General features: G+C 50.7%; 1 protein-coding gene across 2 annotated transcripts; it reads right to left on the reverse strand.

Annotated features, from left to right (window-relative positions):
- Positions 1-435: 435 nt before the first annotated feature.
- On the reverse strand, positions 436-20,505 carry SLC7A9 (solute carrier family 7 member 9). Of its 2 annotated transcripts, XM_032841956.1 has the most exons (14): positions 20,471-20,505; positions 19,716-19,837; positions 17,665-17,812; positions 17,157-17,399; positions 16,829-16,954; positions 16,476-16,575; positions 15,714-15,758; positions 15,166-15,289; positions 13,716-13,819; positions 7,861-7,957; positions 6,739-6,888; positions 3,485-3,659; positions 1,622-1,735; positions 436-868 (listed from the first exon to the last, which is right to left on the reverse strand). In XM_032841956.1, the coding sequence occupies exons 2-13, from the start codon at positions 19,809-19,811 to the stop codon at positions 1,671-1,673; spliced, it is 1,473 nt and encodes a 490-aa protein (XP_032697847.1). In that variant the 5' UTR covers positions 19,812-19,837; positions 20,471-20,505; the 3' UTR covers positions 436-868; positions 1,622-1,670. The 2 variants fall into 2 exon arrangements, with proteins under 2 accessions (XP_032697847.1, XP_032697846.1); XM_032841955.1 differs by lacking the exon at positions 436-868 and having other exon boundaries at positions 1,559-1,735.
- Positions 20,506-20,715: the final 210 nt, after the last annotated feature.

Here is a 20,715-nt window from a genome sequence, read left to right on the forward strand (position 1 = left end):
GCTTTGCCTCGAGGCAGGAAAGAACAGTGACCCAAGGAGACCATTGTGGCTGCCCCCAAGACTTTATTATTATCCATCAGAAAACACAGATGTCCCAGTAGATAAGCCACCACTTGAACAAAAGGTATACTGTCACCAGGATGTCCCGTGAGCAGGTTGGGATCACACTCTGACTCTCAGTTTCCTCATCTGTAAAATAAGACTTTCTGCTCGCTGCGTGGCCTTGCCCTGCTTTAGGGGCTGCCCCTGGGTTTTGCCAGGTAGCGGCACCTCGAGGGAGGCCGGCCCTGGGCCACGGGCGGCTGCCGCCAGGACTCCCAGGGGCTGCTTGGCGGGTGTCAGATTGGCACACGAAGTACCGGGGTGATTGTCCTTTTTCTGGGCTAAATCGAGCAGGCTCTTCAGAGGTCGGAAGTCTCCCCGTCTTTGCTGGCAAAGGTTTGACTCCGCGGAGCTCTTGTCCTCAGCAGGTGTCGCTTTCTGTAGGTAGAGATTTTGCTCCCTCTGGGGGAGGCCTCTGGACGGGTGGCCAGGCCTGAGTGGCCCAGGCTTGCCTCGTGATTGCTGGCCACCTGCCAGGGACACTCGCTTATGTTCACTCTTTTGTAAAACAGCAAATAATAAGGGCAAGCAGTAGAGCTGCCTAAATCGGGGTGGGGGTTCTGCTTCTTGAAACAGCCAGAGGGGAATCGTGTGGGGAGCTGGGCAAGATGTTTAAATCTAGATTTCTTTGTTTCAGACATTTAAATTTACCATTTGAAGTTCTGAATAACATTTTGTAGGACATAGTGACTTGTGAGATGTAAACAATTACCAATTTTTTTTTTGTTCCATTCATACATATTGACTTCATGTTTGGGGAAAATTCCTGAAATGCAAAGTGGAAGTACCGTTGTCCCTATGCTTCTAGAATTGCTCACATAGGCAGACATGGGATGAAGGTTTTCTGTAGTATGTCAATAAAATTTCAGTGTCTTCACAGAAATGCCATTTCACTTTTTTTTGGACTGTATTTTCCCTGCGTGCCGAACGTAAAACAGAATTGTATTCATTACCACCCTTTCTGGTTTGACCGGAGTGCCAATGAAGATGGGGGAGGGAGTGTGGGGGGGGCCTGTGAGGCCAACCACTGACTGTGGCTCCTGTCGCGGGGACCAGGCTGTGGATGGTTCTGGATGGTCAGCTGTGCAGTGGGGGTCTTGGCATGCAGCCTGGGGCAGACCTGCCTCATACATCCTAGGTAAAATACGGGGGGCTCCGTATTTCAGGGGGGCAGTAGGCCATAAAACACTGGCACTTCAGTATGTTAAAAATCCACTTCAATTAAAGCAAAAGTTTTACCTATTTTATATAAAATACTTCTATACCGTATGGTCACGGAGTTTAAAGAATGCCCTTTATTTAAGTAGGTGCGATGGACCTACTGCCCTCAGCGCGGGCAGCAGTCCGCCCAGCCTGGCTGCCACATCTCCGTCCGCCAGCTGTAGCAGAAGCAGACACCTGTCACTTCTCTCTGGAACCCCCACCCGGGGAACTGAGCAGGTCTACAAATAACATCTGAATACATTTTTTTTTTCTTAAGGAAAAACATCAGGAAGAAACAGCAACAAACATGGCTTACAAAAATAAATTCACGGCGGCTTGGCCTTGGCTGCGGGAGGCCGAGCTTGTTACTCTGGAGCCGCCTCCGGGGGCACAACTTCCATCAGCATCTGGAGCTGCATGGTGACCGGCTCTGCGGGAAAAGCCGACCGGAAAGTGTGGTTAGAGAGCCGGAATGAAGAGCTGGCGTCGCCTGGCGTCTCGGGGAGCAGTGGTATTGCACCTGCCCTGTGGGGCTGTGTCCTCTGTCAGAGCCCCGCTCAGGGGACACGGGCTGAAGGTAGAGCCATGCTGGGAGCCGCAGGGGCTCTCCGGAGCGAAGTTCGTTCCCAGGAAAGCATGAGGAGCCTGCTGTATTCACTGCCACCAAGCAATGTATTCTGGGGAAGACACGCACGACTCACTTCTGTGTCCGTATGTTGCCACCACTGACCGAGAGTTGAATATTTAGTTGGAAAGCACTGAGCCTGCATCTTGCTTAAAAGTTCTTTTCACTTAAAAGTTCTTTTCACCTCCTTAATTCCAGCTTCAAGCCAGTTCTCGTAGGGAGCAGCTTGGCTCAGTTTTCTAAAGCTGAGAAATTGAGACCTACTTTGTTACCCTGAGGTTGTAAGTCATTCTGGCCAGATTGTCAATATGATCAGATCTAAGCTCATGGTCAGAGGCAGGGGGAAGTGGCTGTTCTCCCAGCACTAAATGTACTTTCCTTTCTACAGTAGTGTGCCCGCTCTCCTCTCTCCAGCTAGGCCTTCCATCAGAGTATGAGGCGGTTGGGCGGTGGGGAGAGCTCTTTCAGGAAAAGAGAAAGTCCCTGGTGGAAATAAGAAAGCCCTGTCTTGGGTGTGGTTTCACTTGGCTAACCAGCATGAAACAGGCTCTCTCTTGCTTATTGTAACACTGTTGTCGGGTTTCACGGGTAAGGAATGCAGGCCACACTGGGATCTGAACGGGCCAGGCCAGAGAAAGGCCTTTCCCGTCCCTGCTGGCTCAGTCTAAACAAAGTCTCAGGGTCAAGCTCACCACCTTACAGTCAGGTGTTGCTCTTTTGTACCTGAGTTGCATGTGTGTGTGAACCCCAGAGGAGTGCTGAAGGGATGTGTGTACTTCCTGCTCTCCATTCAGACAAGCTGAAGGAGAAGGGGCAGGTGTTGAATTACATTTACTCCGTGAACGCTGGGTGGCTGCTGTTAGATCCGGAGGGAAAGTGTGCAGCCCGGGTGCTGCCTTGTGGAAACAGTATGGGGAGAAGGAGACTGAGAAACGGGTCTTCAGGTATTGGATCACTGATGGCCTTGGTCCCCAACAGCTATGGGGTGCTGGTGCCGCACCGTGAACATCCCTGCGCTGTGCTGAGACCCCTTGCTTGAAAGTGGCTAATGTAGTTGAACTTCTAACCCATAATGGCCTGCAGTAGCGAGCAGCCAGGATTGCTGAGTGGTGAGCAAGAGCTAGGGCTTTGACACGGGAAGGCTCGGGCCCTCACCCCAACCCTGTCCTGGGTGGGGTGTCTCTGGGATGCTGCTGGGCCTCTGAGGAGTCTGTGTATCAGGCAGGAGAGGCTGGTGCTCTGGGTTGGACGCACAGCTGTGTGAACCCATTCATCAGTACTGAACCACACACTTGAAAATCATTAGGATGGTCAATTTCATGTTATGTGTATCATACAGTGATAAAAAGGAAAAGCAGATGGTGATTTCCCTTCCTACTTGTGTACAGTAATTGATGGAAACAAAGGCAGAGACCCCAGCTGGACCCCAGACGTGCCCCACGGAGAAGGTGAGATCTGCCAGCCGCATGAGCTCCCACGAGCAACAGGTGCGGTTGCGGGTTGCGGTGCCCGTCTGCGCTGCGCTTAGAGAACAGCCCCTCTGCCGGTACTTACTCGAGATTCTCTGAGCCCATCCAAACTTATAGTGGACAAAGAGGAAGTAAAATATGAGGCCGCTCAGTATAAATAATACACAGTAGAGATACTCCAGCGCGGGCTCGCTGATGATCGGGGCCACGACCAGAAACGCGGATACAATGGTCACCAGGATGGGGATGACAATGGGCACCTGCAAAGAACACAGTGTCATGACCTGGCCACACGCATTCACGGTCTCCCTGAAAATGTTCATCCCAGACAAAACACTGCTACGGAACGTATGTCAGGAACTCCATGTGCCGGTCCTCCAATTCCAAGAGTTTTAAAGTAATTTTGCCAGTTTGTTTCATCACCAGTCTACTTTTTTTTTTTCTTTGCCCTGGGATATAAAGGAAATGTCAGACATCATGTCTCTGCCTACCTGTGATCTCTGTCAAATAAGTAAACAAAGGGGTGCCTGGGTGGCTCAGTGGGTTAAAGCCTCTGCCTTCGGCTCGGGTCATGATCCCAGGGTCCTGGGATGGAGCCCCGCATCGGGCTCTCTGCTCAGCGGGGAGCCTGCTTCCCTTCCTCTCTCTCTGCCTGCCTCTCTGCCTACTTGTGATCTCTGTCAAATAAATAAATAAAATCTTTAAAAAAAAAAAAGTAAATAATCTTTTAAAAAATCAATAGTTCAGTAATAAATTACAAAATAAAGTTAATAATTATTAAATCAAGACTTAATTATTTTCTCATAAATAGTAGCTAGAAATTGGAGTATTACGAGATTTATAGATTTACAGAGTCTAGAAAATTTAGGGTGTTAAAAACTAATAAGCAAAACCAAAAAAACTCTAATATGCATTCTGTCAAGAAAATGTTAACCAGGAAGATATTCTGATTTGTTTCCCTGTTGGAGTCTTTATATAGCAGGTCTTCTATGAGATGGTCTCTTGCATAGGTGTGTGTGTGTGTGTATACTTATTTTGGATATATCTTTTGGGATCTATAAATGCTATTTTTGTTCTGAGAGTTGCCATTATAAATAGTAAATATCACACCTTACTCCTCTTTTTTACATCCTGTCTATAATAAGCAGTACTAGAATTAGCTAGGGAGTCTTCTCTTTCCTCCTTGCGTCTCATTTTAGCCTAGGGCAGTTTCCTTGGCCTACTGTCCTGAACTGGCACGCTTTCATACACTTTCTCTTCCATTGCTGTCGTATGATCCTGCCAGTGCTTGGTGTCTGCACCCGTGGGGTGTCCCCTTTATCTCCCATCATCTAGTCCAGTTCTGTGGTTGTGTAATCACCGTGTACAACCCTAACTTTGGTTTCCCAAGCTTGATCTCTAGGTGATTCCTCCTGAAGGTCCCTGTAACCATCCATGGCTTGAGGTGTTTCATACCGATAACTTTGTTTTTAAGATTTATCTGTTAAGAGCGGGGAGAGAGGGAGAGCACACGAGGCGTGGGGAGCGGGAGAGAGAGAATTGCCAGCAGACTCCCCGCAGAGCACAGAGCCTGACACAGGGTTCGATCTCACAACCCTGAGACCATGACGTGAGCTGAAACCAAGAGCTCAGCTGACTGAGTATCCCAGGCGCCCCTCAGTCACTTTATTTTTTGAGGCCAATTTGGCTTATATTTTCTGTCTCTGAATACCACAGATACATGCTCCCCTGTCTCAGGGTAGGAAGTGTTGCTGATGAGAATCCCAATCCCTATGTTCATTTCTTTCCTTTATGAGAGAATTGGGGTTGGCGGAGGGCACAAAAGGAGAGGATACCCAAAGCCTGGTCTTTTACGGCTCTATAATCAGAATATACTTCCCTGTCGCCCCTGTAATTCAGATTCTTCAGAGATGCCATACGCCTTCTGGTATGTGGTTCTGGTCCCCTCCTTTCACGGTCCCCTCCCACTCTCTCACCTGCCTCGGAAATACTTCTTCGATTACAGTTCTGAAGAATTCTACTGCCTTGAGAGGCCTGGGGGGGGCTCAGTTGGTTGAGTGGTCAACTCTCGATTTCAGCTCAGGTAATGATCTCGGGGTCCTGGGATTGAGCCCCATATTGGGCTCCTCACTCACTGGGGAGTTTGCTTGAAGGTTCTCTCTGTCCCTCTCTCCCCGCTCCCCTGCTCATTCTCATTCTCTCTCCCTGCACCTCCTCAAATAAATAAATCTTTTTAAAAATATTTTATTTACTTATTTGACAGAGAGAGAGAGATCACAAGTAGGCAGAGAGGCAGGCGGAGAGAGAGGAGGAAGCAGGCTCCCTGCCGAGCAGAGAGCCCGATGCGGGGCTCGATCCCAAGACCCTGAGATCATGACCTGAGCCGAAGGCAGAGGCTTAACCCACTGAGCCACCCAGGTGCCCTCAAATAAATAAATCTTAAAAAAAAAAAAAAAATTCTGTTGCTTTTGTTTTCTTCTTTGGAACCTCCAATTATACATGTGTTAGAACCTTCTTTCCCTATCTTCGTTATTTTCTCTCAAATCCGTTTTGCTTGAGAGGTTTTGTGCAGATGAAAAATCTGTTCTACTAGCATGATTTTGGCTGCCCGATGCCCTGTTCGAAGTGGAACTGCCAAACTCCATGTCCCAGCTGACTCCGGGGACTTGGTGACAGTCAAGCTACAGTGCCGGAAAGGCCACTAGGCACATTTCTGAAATGAAATCCTAAAGCTAAAGGCATTATCCTGTTCTTGTCCTATTTACTTAAGCCCTCAGCCTTCCTACCTTGTTCTTGTATCTTCATTTGTTGTAAAAATTGAGTAGTACAGTTAACAAAGCAAAAGCCTCTAACACAAGCAAAACAAAATGAATTCTTACATTGGCATATAGACCCCTTCCAGCTGTGCAGGGAGGTGGCAGGGAACCCCAGTTTGCAGATACAGATTATTAGTAGTTGCCCGCACAGGAATGGGTCTGGGACCAGAATTCAGGAGCAAGCTCCCCTCTAAACTGTGATGTTCAAGTGAAGAGTAGAGTCAGGTTGGAAATAGAAAGCGTGCCCCTAGATTTTCAGGTAGTTACTTTTAATCCATTTCAAGAACTCAAAGCCACTTGGGATGCCTGGGTGGCTCAGGTTGAAGCCTCTGCCTTCGGCTCAGGTCATGATCCCAGGGTTCTGGGATCGAGCCCCGCGCCAGGCTCTCTGCTCGGAGGGGAGCCTGCTTCCTCCTCTCTGCCTGCCTCTCTGCCTACTTGTGATCTCTGTCAAATAAATAAAAATCTTAAAAAAAAAAAAAGAAATCAAAGCCACTTGTGATATTTGGGGCACAAAACCTACCTTGATAGGCCTTTCCAGGTCTTTCTTTGTAAACCTCATCACCACCAATCCCAGAATTGTCAGGCCATAAAACAGCCATGCGGCAAAACTGAAGTAGTTGACCAGTGAGTTTATGTCACCAGGGATGATATAAATCGTCGCTATGATACCCTAGTGGAAGGAAGAGTGAATTTTTAGGTCACTAGTACATAAAAACAGGATTCCTGTCCCCTCACAGGAGACTGAAGCAGCAGTGTTTCCTGTGGATGAACATGTCAGCATGAAAGAAACCTCTGCATCCTGGTACAGCTGGGGTTAAGTCAGGCTTTGGCTGTGGTGCATGTTCTCCCTGAAGCCTGATGGAAGGATTTGGAAAATCTGTGACCCTTGAAAGTTGCCATTTCAAGCGGGGGAGAAAACAAAATACGCATGTATATTGCGCCCGCTTTCTGACGGTGTTTCTGCCAGAGTCGTCGTCAGAGGAAGGGGCCTGGGCTTTGCTGCCACACCCAGCCGGGCTCAGCCTGGTCTGGACCTGCCTTAGCTGCTCGGCCTGGGCCTTGTCTCAGGAGGCCTCTCCTCGTCTTCGACGGGAGTAGGCCGGTGGAGGGCAGTGCTTCTCCTTTGGGGGTGGAAGGAGCCTGGCCCCAAGCCTGGGCTTGGGTGGTCCATAGGTGCCAGGCACAGCTGCACACAACCAAGGACTGTCCCCCACTGAGAAACTCCAACTGGAGGATGTCCGAGGGCCTTTACTGCGCAAGGACGCCATGACGTCTCAATTATGGGCTCGTAAGGAGAAGCACCTACCAGCAGCCGCCTCATAAATGCCTTGTTCTCTCTCCGGGTCAGCTGCTGGTGTCTGTACAGTTTGTTACCAGGGATGCAGACATACAGACAGATGGACATGCACGAGTGCAGAAGTTAGAAGGTTGGAAGAGTCAAACAGTGATTTCCATGGACAAATTCAGAAAAAGGAGCAGACGTGCTGGGCGACTTTTGACTTGTTACAGGCTTTTTGACCTATTTCATGTCAAGGAGTCGGGGAGACTGGGCCACATGAAAACCATGGGCCTTAGCGATACCGGGTTCCTTTGGGGCCCCTCTGCCTTTAAGGGGGTGTCTGCTGGCAGGATTCATACTTACATAAAAGATGATGGCAGGGGCTGGAGTCAGGCGCTTGACGCTGATGTAGGAGAGCACTTTGAGCATATGGCCTTCCCGGCCCGCCACGTACACAAGTCTGAAAAAGCAGTAATGGAGCCCCGGTGGATGGACGCGCAGGCTGTTGTACCATCACTGGGCGTCACTACCAAAGCCGCGGGACGGACTGAATTGGAACCTGGCGTCTTCAGTGGGAGGTGAGTGAATTCTGGGGACGCGAGTGAGGGGGTAAACGCCCCCGAGAGCAGTGCATCCCAGTGCCGTGGGTCACCTACATAGGCGAGAGCGGGGGGGTGGGGGGGGGTTTGGGGGGGGGGGGGGGGACTTTCAGGAGGAGACACCTACTCCGTGTCCTCGAAGTTATGGTCTCTCATAAGGGAACCACCAGAGCAGGGCCAGCAGAGCCCCCTGCTTGGAGCCGCTGACAGAGGCAAACACAGAGGCGCCTGCCACCTTCCTAAATCCACGCTGCACAGAATTTCCACATTAAAAAAACCCCACAAGATGAATTAGGGGTGGGTCAGCGGATGCAAACAAAGCGCTCAGTCCCCCCACCCCGACTCCCAAGAACTCCTGGTGCTTCAGGAATCTGAAAGACTGTGTTTAAAATGTTAAAGGAAAAAGGGGGGGAAACAATTTTTTAAAAATTACCATAATTTAAGAATGTAATCAACTGTTAAACTAGGTTCAAAATGAAAAAATACATAGAAACTAGATCCAAGAGGGGCACCTGGGTGGCTCAATCAGTTGGGTGTCTGGCTCATAATTTCAGCTCAGGTCATGATCTCAAGGTCATGAGATCAAGTCCCACGTCAGGCTCTGTGCTCAGCATGGAGTGTGCTTGGGTTTCTCTCTCCCTCTCCCTCTGCCTCTCTCCCCACTCGCACTCTCTCTCTCAATAAATAGATAAAATCATAAAAAAAAAAAAACCCAACTAGATCTGAGTTTTGAAAGGTAAAGAAATGGAAAATGTAGACAGGAAATTGAGAGAAGAAACAGGAAGAAGCCTGAATATGTTGAATGGGGGAAGACAAACTTGAAGAGTAGAGAGCTCTCAGGAACTGGAAAAACAGCTTTCACATTAAACCCAGATTGAGATAAAAACATACCCAGATACAAACATTAGGGTGAAGGGAAAAAAAATTTAAGTTTCCAATTTAAAAGTTTAACTACAAAATTTGGACAACCAGAGCCATAGCAGACGTGGCATGAGACTATTTTCAAAGCGACGAGGAACACCGGTTTTCAGATTCCAGTGCTCCATAGCTCAACTGTCATTCAGGACTCCTGGCAAAATAAATACATTTGTAGCTGAACATTAACTGCAACCTTTTCTGTTCTCCGTTCCTCACTGGACACTATTACTTCTACTCTGACAGAAAGAAAGAAGTTAAACACAGAAGGAGTTGATTGAAGAAGCAATGTTAAGGGAACAGCAGTAAAACACGCTGGTATGGATGTAAGTACATACATTTTTAATTCTTGTCACGATGAACTTTTTCTTGGAGGGGTGGGTTTATAGACCAGGGGTAGCTGATCTTTTGGACCATGCAAAAGGGGGAGCCCTTGCAGGAGAGGGAGGAGAATGGAGATGCTGATAGACTCTGTTAGGGATTCGAGTTAAATTTGAAGGGTAATCGCTAAAAGCCACATCAGCAGAAAAAAGAAAGGACATTTGATGGATAATAAATCAGGAAAAGATTTTTCAAAAGCCGGGGCACCTGGGTGGCTCAGTGGGTTAAGCCTCTTGCCTTTGGCTCAGGTCATGATCCCAGGGTCCTGGGATCGAGCCCCGCATCGGGCTCTCTGCTCAGCGTGGAGCCTGTTTCCCCCTCTCTCTCTACCTGCCTCTCTGCCTACTTGTGATCTCTGTCTGTCAAATAAATAAATAAAATCTTTGGGGAAGGAAAAGAAAAGATTTTTCAAAAGCCAAGAAAACATACTATGTTGGAAATAAATCCCACTGTAAAGGCAATCACATCAACTGTGATCAGCTGCCGCTCACCTGGGCCGGAGACAACCTGGGGGTTGCTGAAAGAAACATAAGCCAAAGCTCCATGATGCCGAGGGTGGGAGACACAAGGGTGCGATGGGTTACCTGAAGCAGCAGCCTGGAGCCTGCGGAGTCCTCAAGAGCAATATGGGACAAAACAGAATTTAAGGCAAAACGAGTCCCCACTGAAAACAGAAGCCATCTACCGAGAACAAGAGCCCTTGAAACACAGAAGGCCAAACTTGACAAATCCACTGAGAGCAGAGGATTTGAACAGTCAAGGCACAAGCTTGATGATTGATGTAAAAATCAAGAATGTGAACATAATACACCTTATTTTCAAGACCCATTAATAAAAACTGCAGTAAAGCCACAAGAGAGAAGGTGTGACGCTTCTAAAGAAGTGAGATCATAAAGATCCCATACTCTGACTATAATACGATAAAACCAGAAGTCAGGAAGACAAAAGCCAAAAGGGCTCGTCTATTTAAAACTACATATTTGAGGGGCACTTGGGTGGCTCAGATAGTTAAGCGTCTGCCTTTGGCTTAGGTCACAATCTCTGGGTCCTGGGACGAGAGCCCCATGTTGGGCTCCCAGCTTAGTGGGGAGTCTGCTTCTCCCTCTCCCTCTGCCTCTCTCCCTGCTTGTGTTCTCTCTCTCAAATGAATAAAATCTTTAAAAAAAATACAAAATTCAAACTTTGAAAACGACATAAACATGGCAACTAGTTCCCAGAACAAGCCAGTGAAACTAGAAGGAAAGGAATCACTAGATGGAGAGATTCCAGGTGGTGCTGGGACCTCATGCTTTAAACCCCTCCGCGCTCGCAAATCAAATGTATGGCAAGTCCACGGGCTCAGAAAGCAAGCAGGACTTTTGGAACTGGACACAGTCATTCTGAATGTGGCTAGAGGGCTGAGCAGGCAAAGAGGAGTGGACCTATTCAACCTAAAGGGATTTGGGAAGCATCCCTACACATGGTGATAGCAAAAGCACGGGGCCCACCGGGAAGCAGAGTGAAGTCCGCATGCTGGGCGTAATGGTTGCATTCAAACCAGGAGGAGAAAGGACAGACTATCAATAAAATCTGGACAACAGATAGAGGGTTGAGGGGGAAAAGTGAGATTTATGCCTCATACCAAAATGTATTCCAGACTGATCAAAGAGCTAAAGTAAAATGCCAGAAGAAAACACAGGTGAGTATTCTTGAAAGGAGGAATGTTTGTCTGTGTGACAAAGAAAACGCAGCAGGAAGCAAAAATCTTGGATGTGACCCCACAAAAATTCTATTTAACATAAAGTCATAATTCTGGCCAATCCCAAGCTGCACAGGTACAGAACTATACAGAATTAATTCAGAATGGATCATAAACCTAAGTGTGAGAGCTACACCTATTTAAAAAAAACTTCTAGGGTAAAACAGAAAATCTTTGTGACCTTGGGTTGCACAAAGCCTCATAGATATGACAACAAAAGCATTACATTATGAAGAAAAAATAAACTGAGCTTTGTCAAAGCTAAAAACATGCATGTTTCAAAAACGCCAGTAAGAGATGAGAAGACAAGCCACAGACTGAGAGAAAATATGTGCAAGTCAGATACCTGACAAAAGACTTGTATCCATAATATATAAAGAATTCTTACAACTCAGTAAGATGACAAACAGCTCAATTTATAAAGTGAACAAAAGATTTGAATAGATATTTCATCAGAAGGTGTATGAATGGCTAATCAGCACATGAAAGGACGCTCAGTGTCACTAGTCACTAGGGAAATGCAGTTAAAACCACAATGACACAACTAATAGCCACTAGAAAGATGTGGAGAAACTAGAGTGCTCATGAATGGCTTATGGAAATTAAAATGGAACAACCACTTAGAAAACAGTATAGCAGTCTCTGCTCATATAGCAGTTACTATAGGAGCCAGCAACCAAGCCCCACTTCTAGGAAGCTACCTAAGAGAAACACATATGTGCACACAAACACGTGTGTCAACGTTCATAGCAGCCTTGTTCGTCATAGCCCAGAAGGAATGCGAGCCTCCACCAACTGGTGAAAGGAGAAACAGAACATGGTATATCCGTGTCAGGGAAGACAATTTAGCAGTTACGAGGAATGAGCAGGCATGTGCTATGACACGGACAAACCTCACAAATAATAAGCTACGTGAAAAAGGCCAGATGCAACTGACACAGAGCATCATTCCATTTAAATCCAATATACAGAAAAAGCAAAGTTACAGACACAGGAGGAGGTCAGTGGTAGTCTAGGGCTGGAGCGGGGGTGAGCCGCAGTTGGGTGGCAGTGAACCCACTGATGGAAATGATGGAAATGTTCTAGAATTGGACTGTGAGGACATTTGCACAGCTTTATAAGTTTACTTAAATCATCGAACTGTATAATTGCCAAGTGAGTTTTATGGTATTTAAACCTCAGTAGAGCTACTGAAATTGTGTTTTACCAGAAACTGAAATTTAAATACCATCTATAATAGTGCAAAAGATATGAAAAAAAAATTTTTTTTTATTGGAGAGTGAGTGCAAGAGAGAGCATGAGCCAGGGGGAGGGAGAGAGAGCAGACTCTCCCCGCTGAGCAGGGAGCTGACTCAGGGCTTGATCCCAGGACATCAAGACCAAGACCTGAGCCGAAGGCAGATGCTCAACCAACTGAGCCACCCAGGCGCCGCAGAAGTATGAGATATTTTGGGACGCATCTGACCAAATGTATGCAAGAGTCATATACTGAAACTACGCCAAATATTTTTGAAAAAAATTGAGATCTAAATAAAGGGAAAGGGTCCTTGCCTTTAGATTAGAATATTCAATACAACTGAAACGGCAGCCCTGTCCGGACTGACCTGCAGGTCCAACACAGCCCTGAACAACATCTCTGAAGGCCTCGCTGTAGTAACCGACAAGCAGATTCTAAAATTCATCTAGAAAGGCAAAGGACCCAGAATAGCCGAACACTTCTGAAGAAGGGGAGTTGCCGGACAAGCAGTCTGTGCTTTGGCACAGCTTCAGAAGAATGAGTTTGTGGTCTATGGCATGCCAGTGTGAAACCCGCAACAATTCCACTCTCAGAAATTGATCCATTCAGAAGCCCGGACAACTGAGCAAAGACGTGTTCCAGAATGTTCCCTGTGGCAGTGTTCATGGAAACAAGCCCCCTCAGCCCACGAGCTGAGGTTATGTGAAATTGTGCTACATCGTCAAATGGAATCCAACACAGCGGCTAACGGTGCCTAGGGCAGGATGGTCCGACAGCTGTGGGGCTGGTGAGCTGCACCGAGTAGCATTTGAGAGGACAGAACCACAGCTGTGTGCTGTTGTGCTACAGGGACGGCTGGGTGTGACAGACTTCCAGGACCTGAAAGCATAAGATGCTACTCTCTGATCTCGATAAGGTATTCATAGGAGAAGATGTTCAAGAACTATCCATATGGGACAAACAGGACAAGGTGAAAAGTACCACCGGTGTGCCTGTCACCTTGTGTCCCCAAGCTCGACCTTGTGCTAAAGTTGGTGGCGCTGCTCCCTCCTGAGGAGTGTAGAGGCTCGCTTCCGTGGGGCCACCATGCCTGGCGCTAGTGTGCAAGCTCAGCCACGCTTTTTGCTCCCTTTCCAGGACTCTGGGTTTTCTTTCTTTCCTTTTTTTTTTTTTTAAGTTTTTAGTCAAATTCCGGTTAGACTTTAGGTTTTCTTTATGCCGCCGTGACATGTTAGCCTGGCAGTACCCTAAGGACTTTCGCCCTAAGTCGTGTCTTCCTCAAGTGTGGGATGGGCTCTGCTGCCCTCTGTCCTCCCTCCCCCCCGGGGTGAGTGCGGGGGTCCCCTACCTGCCCGCCGTGAAGCAGGTCCCATTGGCGGCACCTATGGTGGAAAAGCCCACGAAGAGTGGCACCACCCAAGAGGCCGGATAGAGAACACGGTCGCCAAATGTCTGCAGAGAAAAGCAGAGAAGTCCTGAGGGTTTTGCAAGGCCTGCAGGAGCCGTGGGTCCCAGGGAAGCTGCTGGCCCTGCCTGGGGGCTAGGCCCCCACTCCTGGGGAACACGCCCCCACTCCTGGGGAACACGGCCTCTGACTCCCCTCCTGGAAAGGAGGAAGTAGATAACCCCGCTGGAGGAAAACAACTTAGCCTTTCTCCCCGTGGTGCAGGAGAGCGGACCATACTGACTCCATCCTTGGCCCTCCATCTCGTTCGTGTTTGCTGGATGGCCTCTCTTAGGGCCTTGGGGATTAATATCCATACCTCAGAAATGCCTGCCAAGGTCGAGATGCAGGGAGGCTTGTTTTGGCCCCCCAGGATTCTGTTAGAACATAGTCTTTCCCCTTCCTGGTGCACAGGTGGCGCCACAAGATCTAACTGAAGGTTGGCTGTCCGAGGGGTGCCTGCTAGCCCTTTGCTGTCACCACGGTGTCCTTCTGCGTACCACCTCACTCCATGACATCTCGGGACTAAGGTCCAGACTTTGGGGAGGATAACTGCACTGAGCCTAGATCAACCTGCGCCTGATCCCCCATCCAGAGGTTACCCTGAACAGAACCACATATGAACTCTAGGAGTCAGTGCTTCATTTTTGTCTCCAAGTGCCTTCTCAGTTTGAGGGATGCTTTACTGTCCCTCCCCGACCTTCTAACACAGAGTAACAGAATCTCCTCTCCACCCCTCCCTGTCCTAATTTTTCATCATTTCAATGTCCTTCCAACACCCCAGCCTCTTGCTTCCTTGACCCCCTTACTCAGACAGACGATGTTCTCCCTGCACCTTAACTGCCTGTCCTCCTGGTCAGTGATCTCGTGGTGACCAAGACATCTCTCCCTGCTCCTCATCCCTGTCGCCTGTCTGCAGTTCCTGTCCTGTCCCACCCCAGCTCCACAAGGCCCCCAGCACGTGGACCTCCCGCCTTTCCTGCTGACCCTCATCCCCACCCCCTTGTCACTGAGACCCTTCTTGCCCAGCTTAATTTCCCCAGTTATTACAATTCCCTCCTTTGACCCCTCCCCTGCCCTTTCTCATCCGCCTCTGCGTCTGTCAAAACCCCACCCTCGTGCAATCCCGCCCTGCTCCACCTGCATTCCCTGCCAGCACCAGGCCACACACCCAACTGGAAGGCCACCTGCTGGTGGCCTTTCTCCTCAGGTAGGTCTTTGCCTCGCCCTAAACTGCTCACTCTGCCCGAGTCCTAGACGATTACTTCCCTCATCCCCTGAGGGCACCTCAGCTCGGGCATGTGTGAATTCCCACAGACCCCAGCAGCCTCCTGCCCAGACTCCGGGGACTCACCACCGCCACCGCCTGTGACTGCAGGAGCTCGGTGGGCGTCATCACAGTGAAGTAGGAAACGTTCATGAGAATGTAGCAGCCTGTCACCAGCGGGATCCCAATGATGATGGCCAAGGGCAGGTTTCTGGGAGGGGCAGGGACTCAGGGTCAGACTGGAGCACCCCATGAGAGCCTCGCAAGTCTGTTGGTTCTGTCCTGTCCTTACTGCCTGCTCACCCGGCCAGCCCTCCACCTCTCCCTGTGGTGGGCTGGGGGTCCCAGCTGTCACAGCAGGGGCTGTGGGATGTGACACTGTCTGACGAGAAAGAACCCTCCAGCTCTCAGACTCCAGGGCGGTGAGGCTGAAAGGTTCATAAAGCAAAAATCAACCCGAGATAAAGTTGGGGTCCATCCAACCTCCCAGTGACTTTTCCACTGCCCAAAGCAAAAGCAAACTCTAATGACCGTGCGGAAACCATTCACAGCCTGGAAGGGGGTCTGCTTTTTGCATGGGGAAGAGAAACATGCTTGCCAGCCCCACTGTCTCCCATGTAACTCGGCTTTCTTACCTGAAAGGGTTTCTAAGTTCTTCTGTGATGTAATTGAGTTGATTCCTAGGCAAAGAAAAGTAACATGAGTCAGTGACCTAACTTGGACCTTCTTTGCTTAGGACCATGAAACACACCATAAAGGCTGGCCTCATTTCAGACTCTCCACCACAGAGAAAATTCTCCGGCGGGAATTCCAGGTAATTGCTTTCAGAGAAAGCCCTAGTGATGATGGGGCTCCCAAGGGTCTGTGGGTCTGTCAGTGAGAAGTCCTTGCCCTCTGTGGGAACCGTGGGAATTTGCCAGAATTATCGGGAGTAATGAGTCCCCAGGCTGCTTTGAAAAACTGGAATGTTCGCTGTCTGAAAGGAGAATGAAAGCTGTTTCTCATGAGGGGAAGACAAGTGTCACAGAGGGTCACTTCTTCCTTGTATTTCCAAAGCTGAAATGTAAAGGCTGCAGAACACTCTCGCCGTGTCGAGTGCCTGGGCAGTCCTGACGGCCTCCCGTTCCGCGGAGCCTGTCTGTGTCTGATGACGCTTCTGGCCCAGGCTCACCACCGCCTGCCCTTGGGCCACTCTGTGGGGCTGGGGAAGGGGCAGGGGTTTTGGTGTCTGTGGGGTCCAAGGAGAACAGAAGGGGGTTGCGGGTGCTAAACAAAAGACGAGGTGAATGTTAGGGTCCCCCCACATCCCAGAGGGAAGGATCCTTGCTCTCCTTGGTTTCAGTCTCATAGCCTGGGGAACCCCGACCAGATGTGTGTGACATCTCAGAGGGCCTTACCATCCATCGTACGCCCAGAGTCCATTATAAAATGCCAGACTGATGGCTCCCACAGATAGTTTAGCGCCCTCAAAAGAATTCTCAAAATTCCTTGTATTTCCTGTAATTAAGCCAAACAGTGAATCGAGGGTGTCAGAGGACCAGACTGGGGCCCTGTCTCATCTCCCTGCAACAGAAGGGCACGCCCCGTGACTTCAGGTTATCACACAAATTCTGGAAAGCAGGGAAACCACAGCTGCTTTCTGCTGAACTCCTGCCGGGCTTCCAGTGAGATAGGCCTGGGAGCATGGCCTTGGGAGGACAAGGCTGTGCCGGCGGTACCGGCCCCCACTCCCACCTCCGGCCACAGTCACCTTGGGCCAGGAGGACCAGGCCGCTGATGATGATGACGGCCACAATCACCAGCTTGGCTGCCGTGAACACGTTCTGGACGTAGCTCCCCAGCCGCACGCTCAGTGAGTTCACCGTAGTGATGAGCACTGGAACGAGCCAGAGCGGGGGGGCACATGGTACACCCCTGGGCCCAGCATCCCCTCCTTCCCCAGGAGCCCGAGCCTGCCCTCTCCACCGCCTCATGCCTAGAGCATGCCCGCGCTGCGGAAGTGGCCGGGCCCCTCTCCCCACGTCACCCCCTCAGGTCTTTCGTGCCCACCACCCGGAGTGGCACACGCAGGGACTTACAGATGGCAGCGGCAGCCAGGCACTTCACAACAACCTCGGGGGGCTTGCAGCCTGAGTAGAAGGGCGCACAGACATACTCGGAGAAGCTGAGGCAGATGATGGCAAAGGATGTGGGCTTGATGACGAACAGGCTTGTCCAGGAAAAGAGGTAGGCGGGGATGGGCCCGAAGGCCTCCATCAGGTAAGGGTACTCGCCCCCGGACTTGGTGATCATTGTACCAAGCTCTGCAAAGCACAGGGCCCCTGGAACACAGAGGAAGGGACCCCCACGGCTCCCGGTAAAGTGCTGCCCTGGTCCAAGGGAGCCCCCTCCCCTCTGGGGCCATGCCCACAGGGCCACCATGGCTCTCTCACCAGATCGCCCTAAGTTCCGGCTGGGGCTCATGTCCGCGCAGCCCAATCTACACTAGTGGCCCACTGGTGTTGAAAGGGACCCCAGAGGGTGCCCACACAGCCTGTCCCTACCTACCACCAGGAGAGCTCGCCAGGAAGGGGCGTTCCTCATTACCCAGTGTTGCAAGGACCCCACAGGCTGCCCAGATGATGAGACAGGGCCCCACGGCATTCGTGTTGCTGAGCACAGACTTGGGGGAGATGAAGATCCCAGAGCCGATGATGGTGCCCACGATGATGCAGATGCCGCTGAGCAGGCCCACCTGCGGTGTGGGGGAGGGGAAAGGCGTTCACCTGCACAGCCCTCCCCCCAGTCCCCTCCCTGGGTGTGACCAGTGTGGCGGCACCTCCGGCCAGGGCTGCTGTAGTAGTTAACACCCAGCTTGGCTCACCTCCAGTCCATTCATCCTCCCACAGCCTTGTGAGCTGGGTATGCCCTTGTCACCCCCATTTGACAGAGGAGAACACGGAGGCACAGAAAGGTCACATGCAGGCACACCCAGCTCAAGTTCCATGCTCCCGACCTCTACCCTTACTACACTTGACAAAGCGACCCAGAAGGTTTTAAAGGCTGGTTTAGCAAACAATGATGTCAAGGCTCTGGTCTGGGCCAGGGGCCTCCCGGGGAGCAGAGGTGGGGGCCAGGGGAGAAACCAAGGCTTCCCGGGACCGGAACATTCTGGGGCCATGAACTTTCTCTGATGGCATTTTGCAGGGTGTGAGCTTCCTACCAACAGGCCCCAGCTCAGACCCAGACCATACAGCTCCATTCCTAGCACACTTAGGAACAGACAAAACTAACTCACAGGAAAGGAAATTGAGGGCCGGGGGGCCTGACTGGGAAGCAGCAAGAGGGAATTTTCTCAGGTGATCTGTTTGTCAAAATTCATCAAACTGAACACTGAAGATCTGGACATGAATTATACATGAGTTAAGGAAAAAAAAAAAACTTTTTTTAAAGGGAGATGTGTGACTCGGGCCCCTACTTCCTATGTCAGCCCTCAGCTGCCACCAGGCCCAAATCTGAAGTCTGAAGTGAACATACGTGCTCACCTGTCTGGACAGAGGCTGCGCTCAGGGTTAGAGCCCAGTGAGCAAAGAAGACCTCAGCTGTGGCTTGCTGACAAGGGTTCACACGCAACTGGGGAAGGCCCCGGGAACAGGGTCAGGTCCCATTCTGGCTTCAGGGCTGGGGTGCACCAGTGGGACAGTCTTGGCTTTTCTCCTCTAATAACCCATTTGGCTGGCCAGCCTGGGAGCCCTCTAAGAATCCTCCCTCCCACTGAGATCCACAGTCACCCAGAAGCTGTCCGGGTTTAGAGATGAGTTGAGGACACACCTTGGGGTCAGCTCTTTGCTTTTCAGGGGGCAGCCACACTCATTAGCCAACTCCTAGGGAGCCCAGACCCCAGGCCAACCCACAGTCAAGTGGCGCCATCCCCCAAGTCCCTCCTCCATCCCCTCTGTAGCCAGGCATGGGAGCTCTTGGAGGCTCTGCCCAGAGCTCAGCACACTCGTGGGGCCCTCAAAGCCATCCTGATCCTGTTTGGACTCTCCCTTCTCATCCTGTGAGCTTGAGTCTGTCTCTCCACACCCGTCCACCTGCACAGAGCTCCATTCTGTCTACATTCCCTGGCCTCCAAAGCTCCCCTACAGCTCCAGTGCAAGCCCTGAGGGTCGCGGGCCACCTCTGGGGTGTGGGCACCTCCAAGTCCAGCTGCTACTACACTCCCTCTCAGAGCAATCACCCATGTCACACCCATGTCACACTCACCGCCCCTGCCAGACTCCGTGAAGAGGAACGAGTCTCCCGTCACTGAAGGAATACAAGGTACATAGAGGGGCAGACACTTGGTGAAGACACTACAGAGGCAACTCCAACATCAGGAGGTCCTCTCTGGCCATCCCTGACCAGGCCATGGGTCTGAGCCAACACCAACCCTTCCAGGCACTCGCCCGGCGTGCAGAAACACACAGGCGTTAACCTCGCAGCAGAATGCTGAAGTCACTGGCAGGGAGGAGAGAGGGGAGTCCCAGGAATTGTTTGCTTTCCCAGAATTTTGTTTGCTTTGAGAAGCAAACAGATCAGAGATCCGCGGGGTCTTCACTGGGACTGCTGCTTACCGCATTGACCTGGGAAGGGCCAGTGCTGAGGGATGGCCTTACCTCCTTCTGGAGACTTGTGGTCTTGTGTTCCTTACTCTGGATACTCTGGACGGACCTCTCATCCTCTCTCCTGTTTCTCAGGCTTGTCTCCTCCATTTCCCCCTCCCGCCAGTTCTAGGAGGCTGCCAGGAGAGTAGGGGCCTTGACTCAGCACCCGCTATGGGAGGACGAGCGCAGATGTGGGCTCAACCAGGCCTCTCCCGGCTGACCCTCCTGGCCCGTGGGGCCCTACTCCAAAAGCAGCGTCTTAGCTGCTGTTTCCGCAACGCGCCCTTGTCAACCCTGTAGGGATGATCTGTTCAGTCCTGGGGCTAAGAACCTGCTTGACCCCCACAGATTCTGCCACGTGGGCAAGAGGGCCCCTGTGCATTTTCCTGGTGGCCCGCCAGCCCCTCGGGGGGCCCACTGGCAGCTCCTGCTCACCAGCAATGACACGCCCCGAAATCATTCTACCTCCAACTCCCCACCTCCACCCAAAAGTAAAAAAAAGAAGTATTTTTAAACATCCTGGAATATCCTTAGTAGAATCAAGTCCAAGGAAGGAATGCTTTCCCCATGACCACCTCCCCAGATGAAGGTGCCTGGCATGGGACAGACCCATAGCAGGGATGCTTCTGCAGCTGGGAGATGCTGGGGACACTCGGCTCCAGGCTGAGCTGGTTGCTGCTCATTTCCCGGACCGTTTCTCTAAATAAGGCCCTTCTCAGGCCCTGGCCAGGAGGGTGCAGAGCCTTCCCATCGCCATTCGGCCTTACCTGCCTCTTGCTCTTACGGAGTCCGGGGAGCTGCCAGTGCCGCCTGGGTCTGCACGTCTGCACGTCTGCTCGGCTGCACCTAGGAATGGCCATGTCTTGTGCCCAGCAGCAGAGGAAGCCAGAAGGTACAGAGGTCAACAAAGGTAATTATTAAACTTTTTTCTTTCTTTTTTTTTTTTTTTTTTTTTTTTTTAGCAATGAAGCTTGGATCCTGCGCACACAAAGGGGAGGGCCAGGCAAGCTAA

The sequence above is a fragment of the Lontra canadensis genome, unplaced genomic scaffold (assembly GCF_010015895.1).
Source record: "Lontra canadensis isolate GAN:19392208 unplaced genomic scaffold, GSC_riverotter_1.0 scaffold125, whole genome shotgun sequence".
Taxonomy (NCBI): domain Eukaryota; kingdom Metazoa; phylum Chordata; class Mammalia; order Carnivora; family Mustelidae; genus Lontra; species Lontra canadensis.

Coding starts and splice junctions, on each gene's coding strand:
- SLC7A9 (XM_032841956.1), bottom strand. CDS start 19,811: ATGGAGGAGACAAGCCTGAGAAACAGGAGAGAGGATGAGAGGTCCGTC. Junction 15,290..15,713: donor GAACTTAGAAACCCTTTCAG/GTAAGAAAGCCG, acceptor TGCCCCTCCCAG/AAACCTGCCCTTGGCCATCA. Junction 7,958..13,715: donor ACCTGCTTCACGGCGGGCAG/GTAGGGGACCCC, acceptor CTGCTTTTTCAG/ACTTGTGTACGTGGCGGGCC.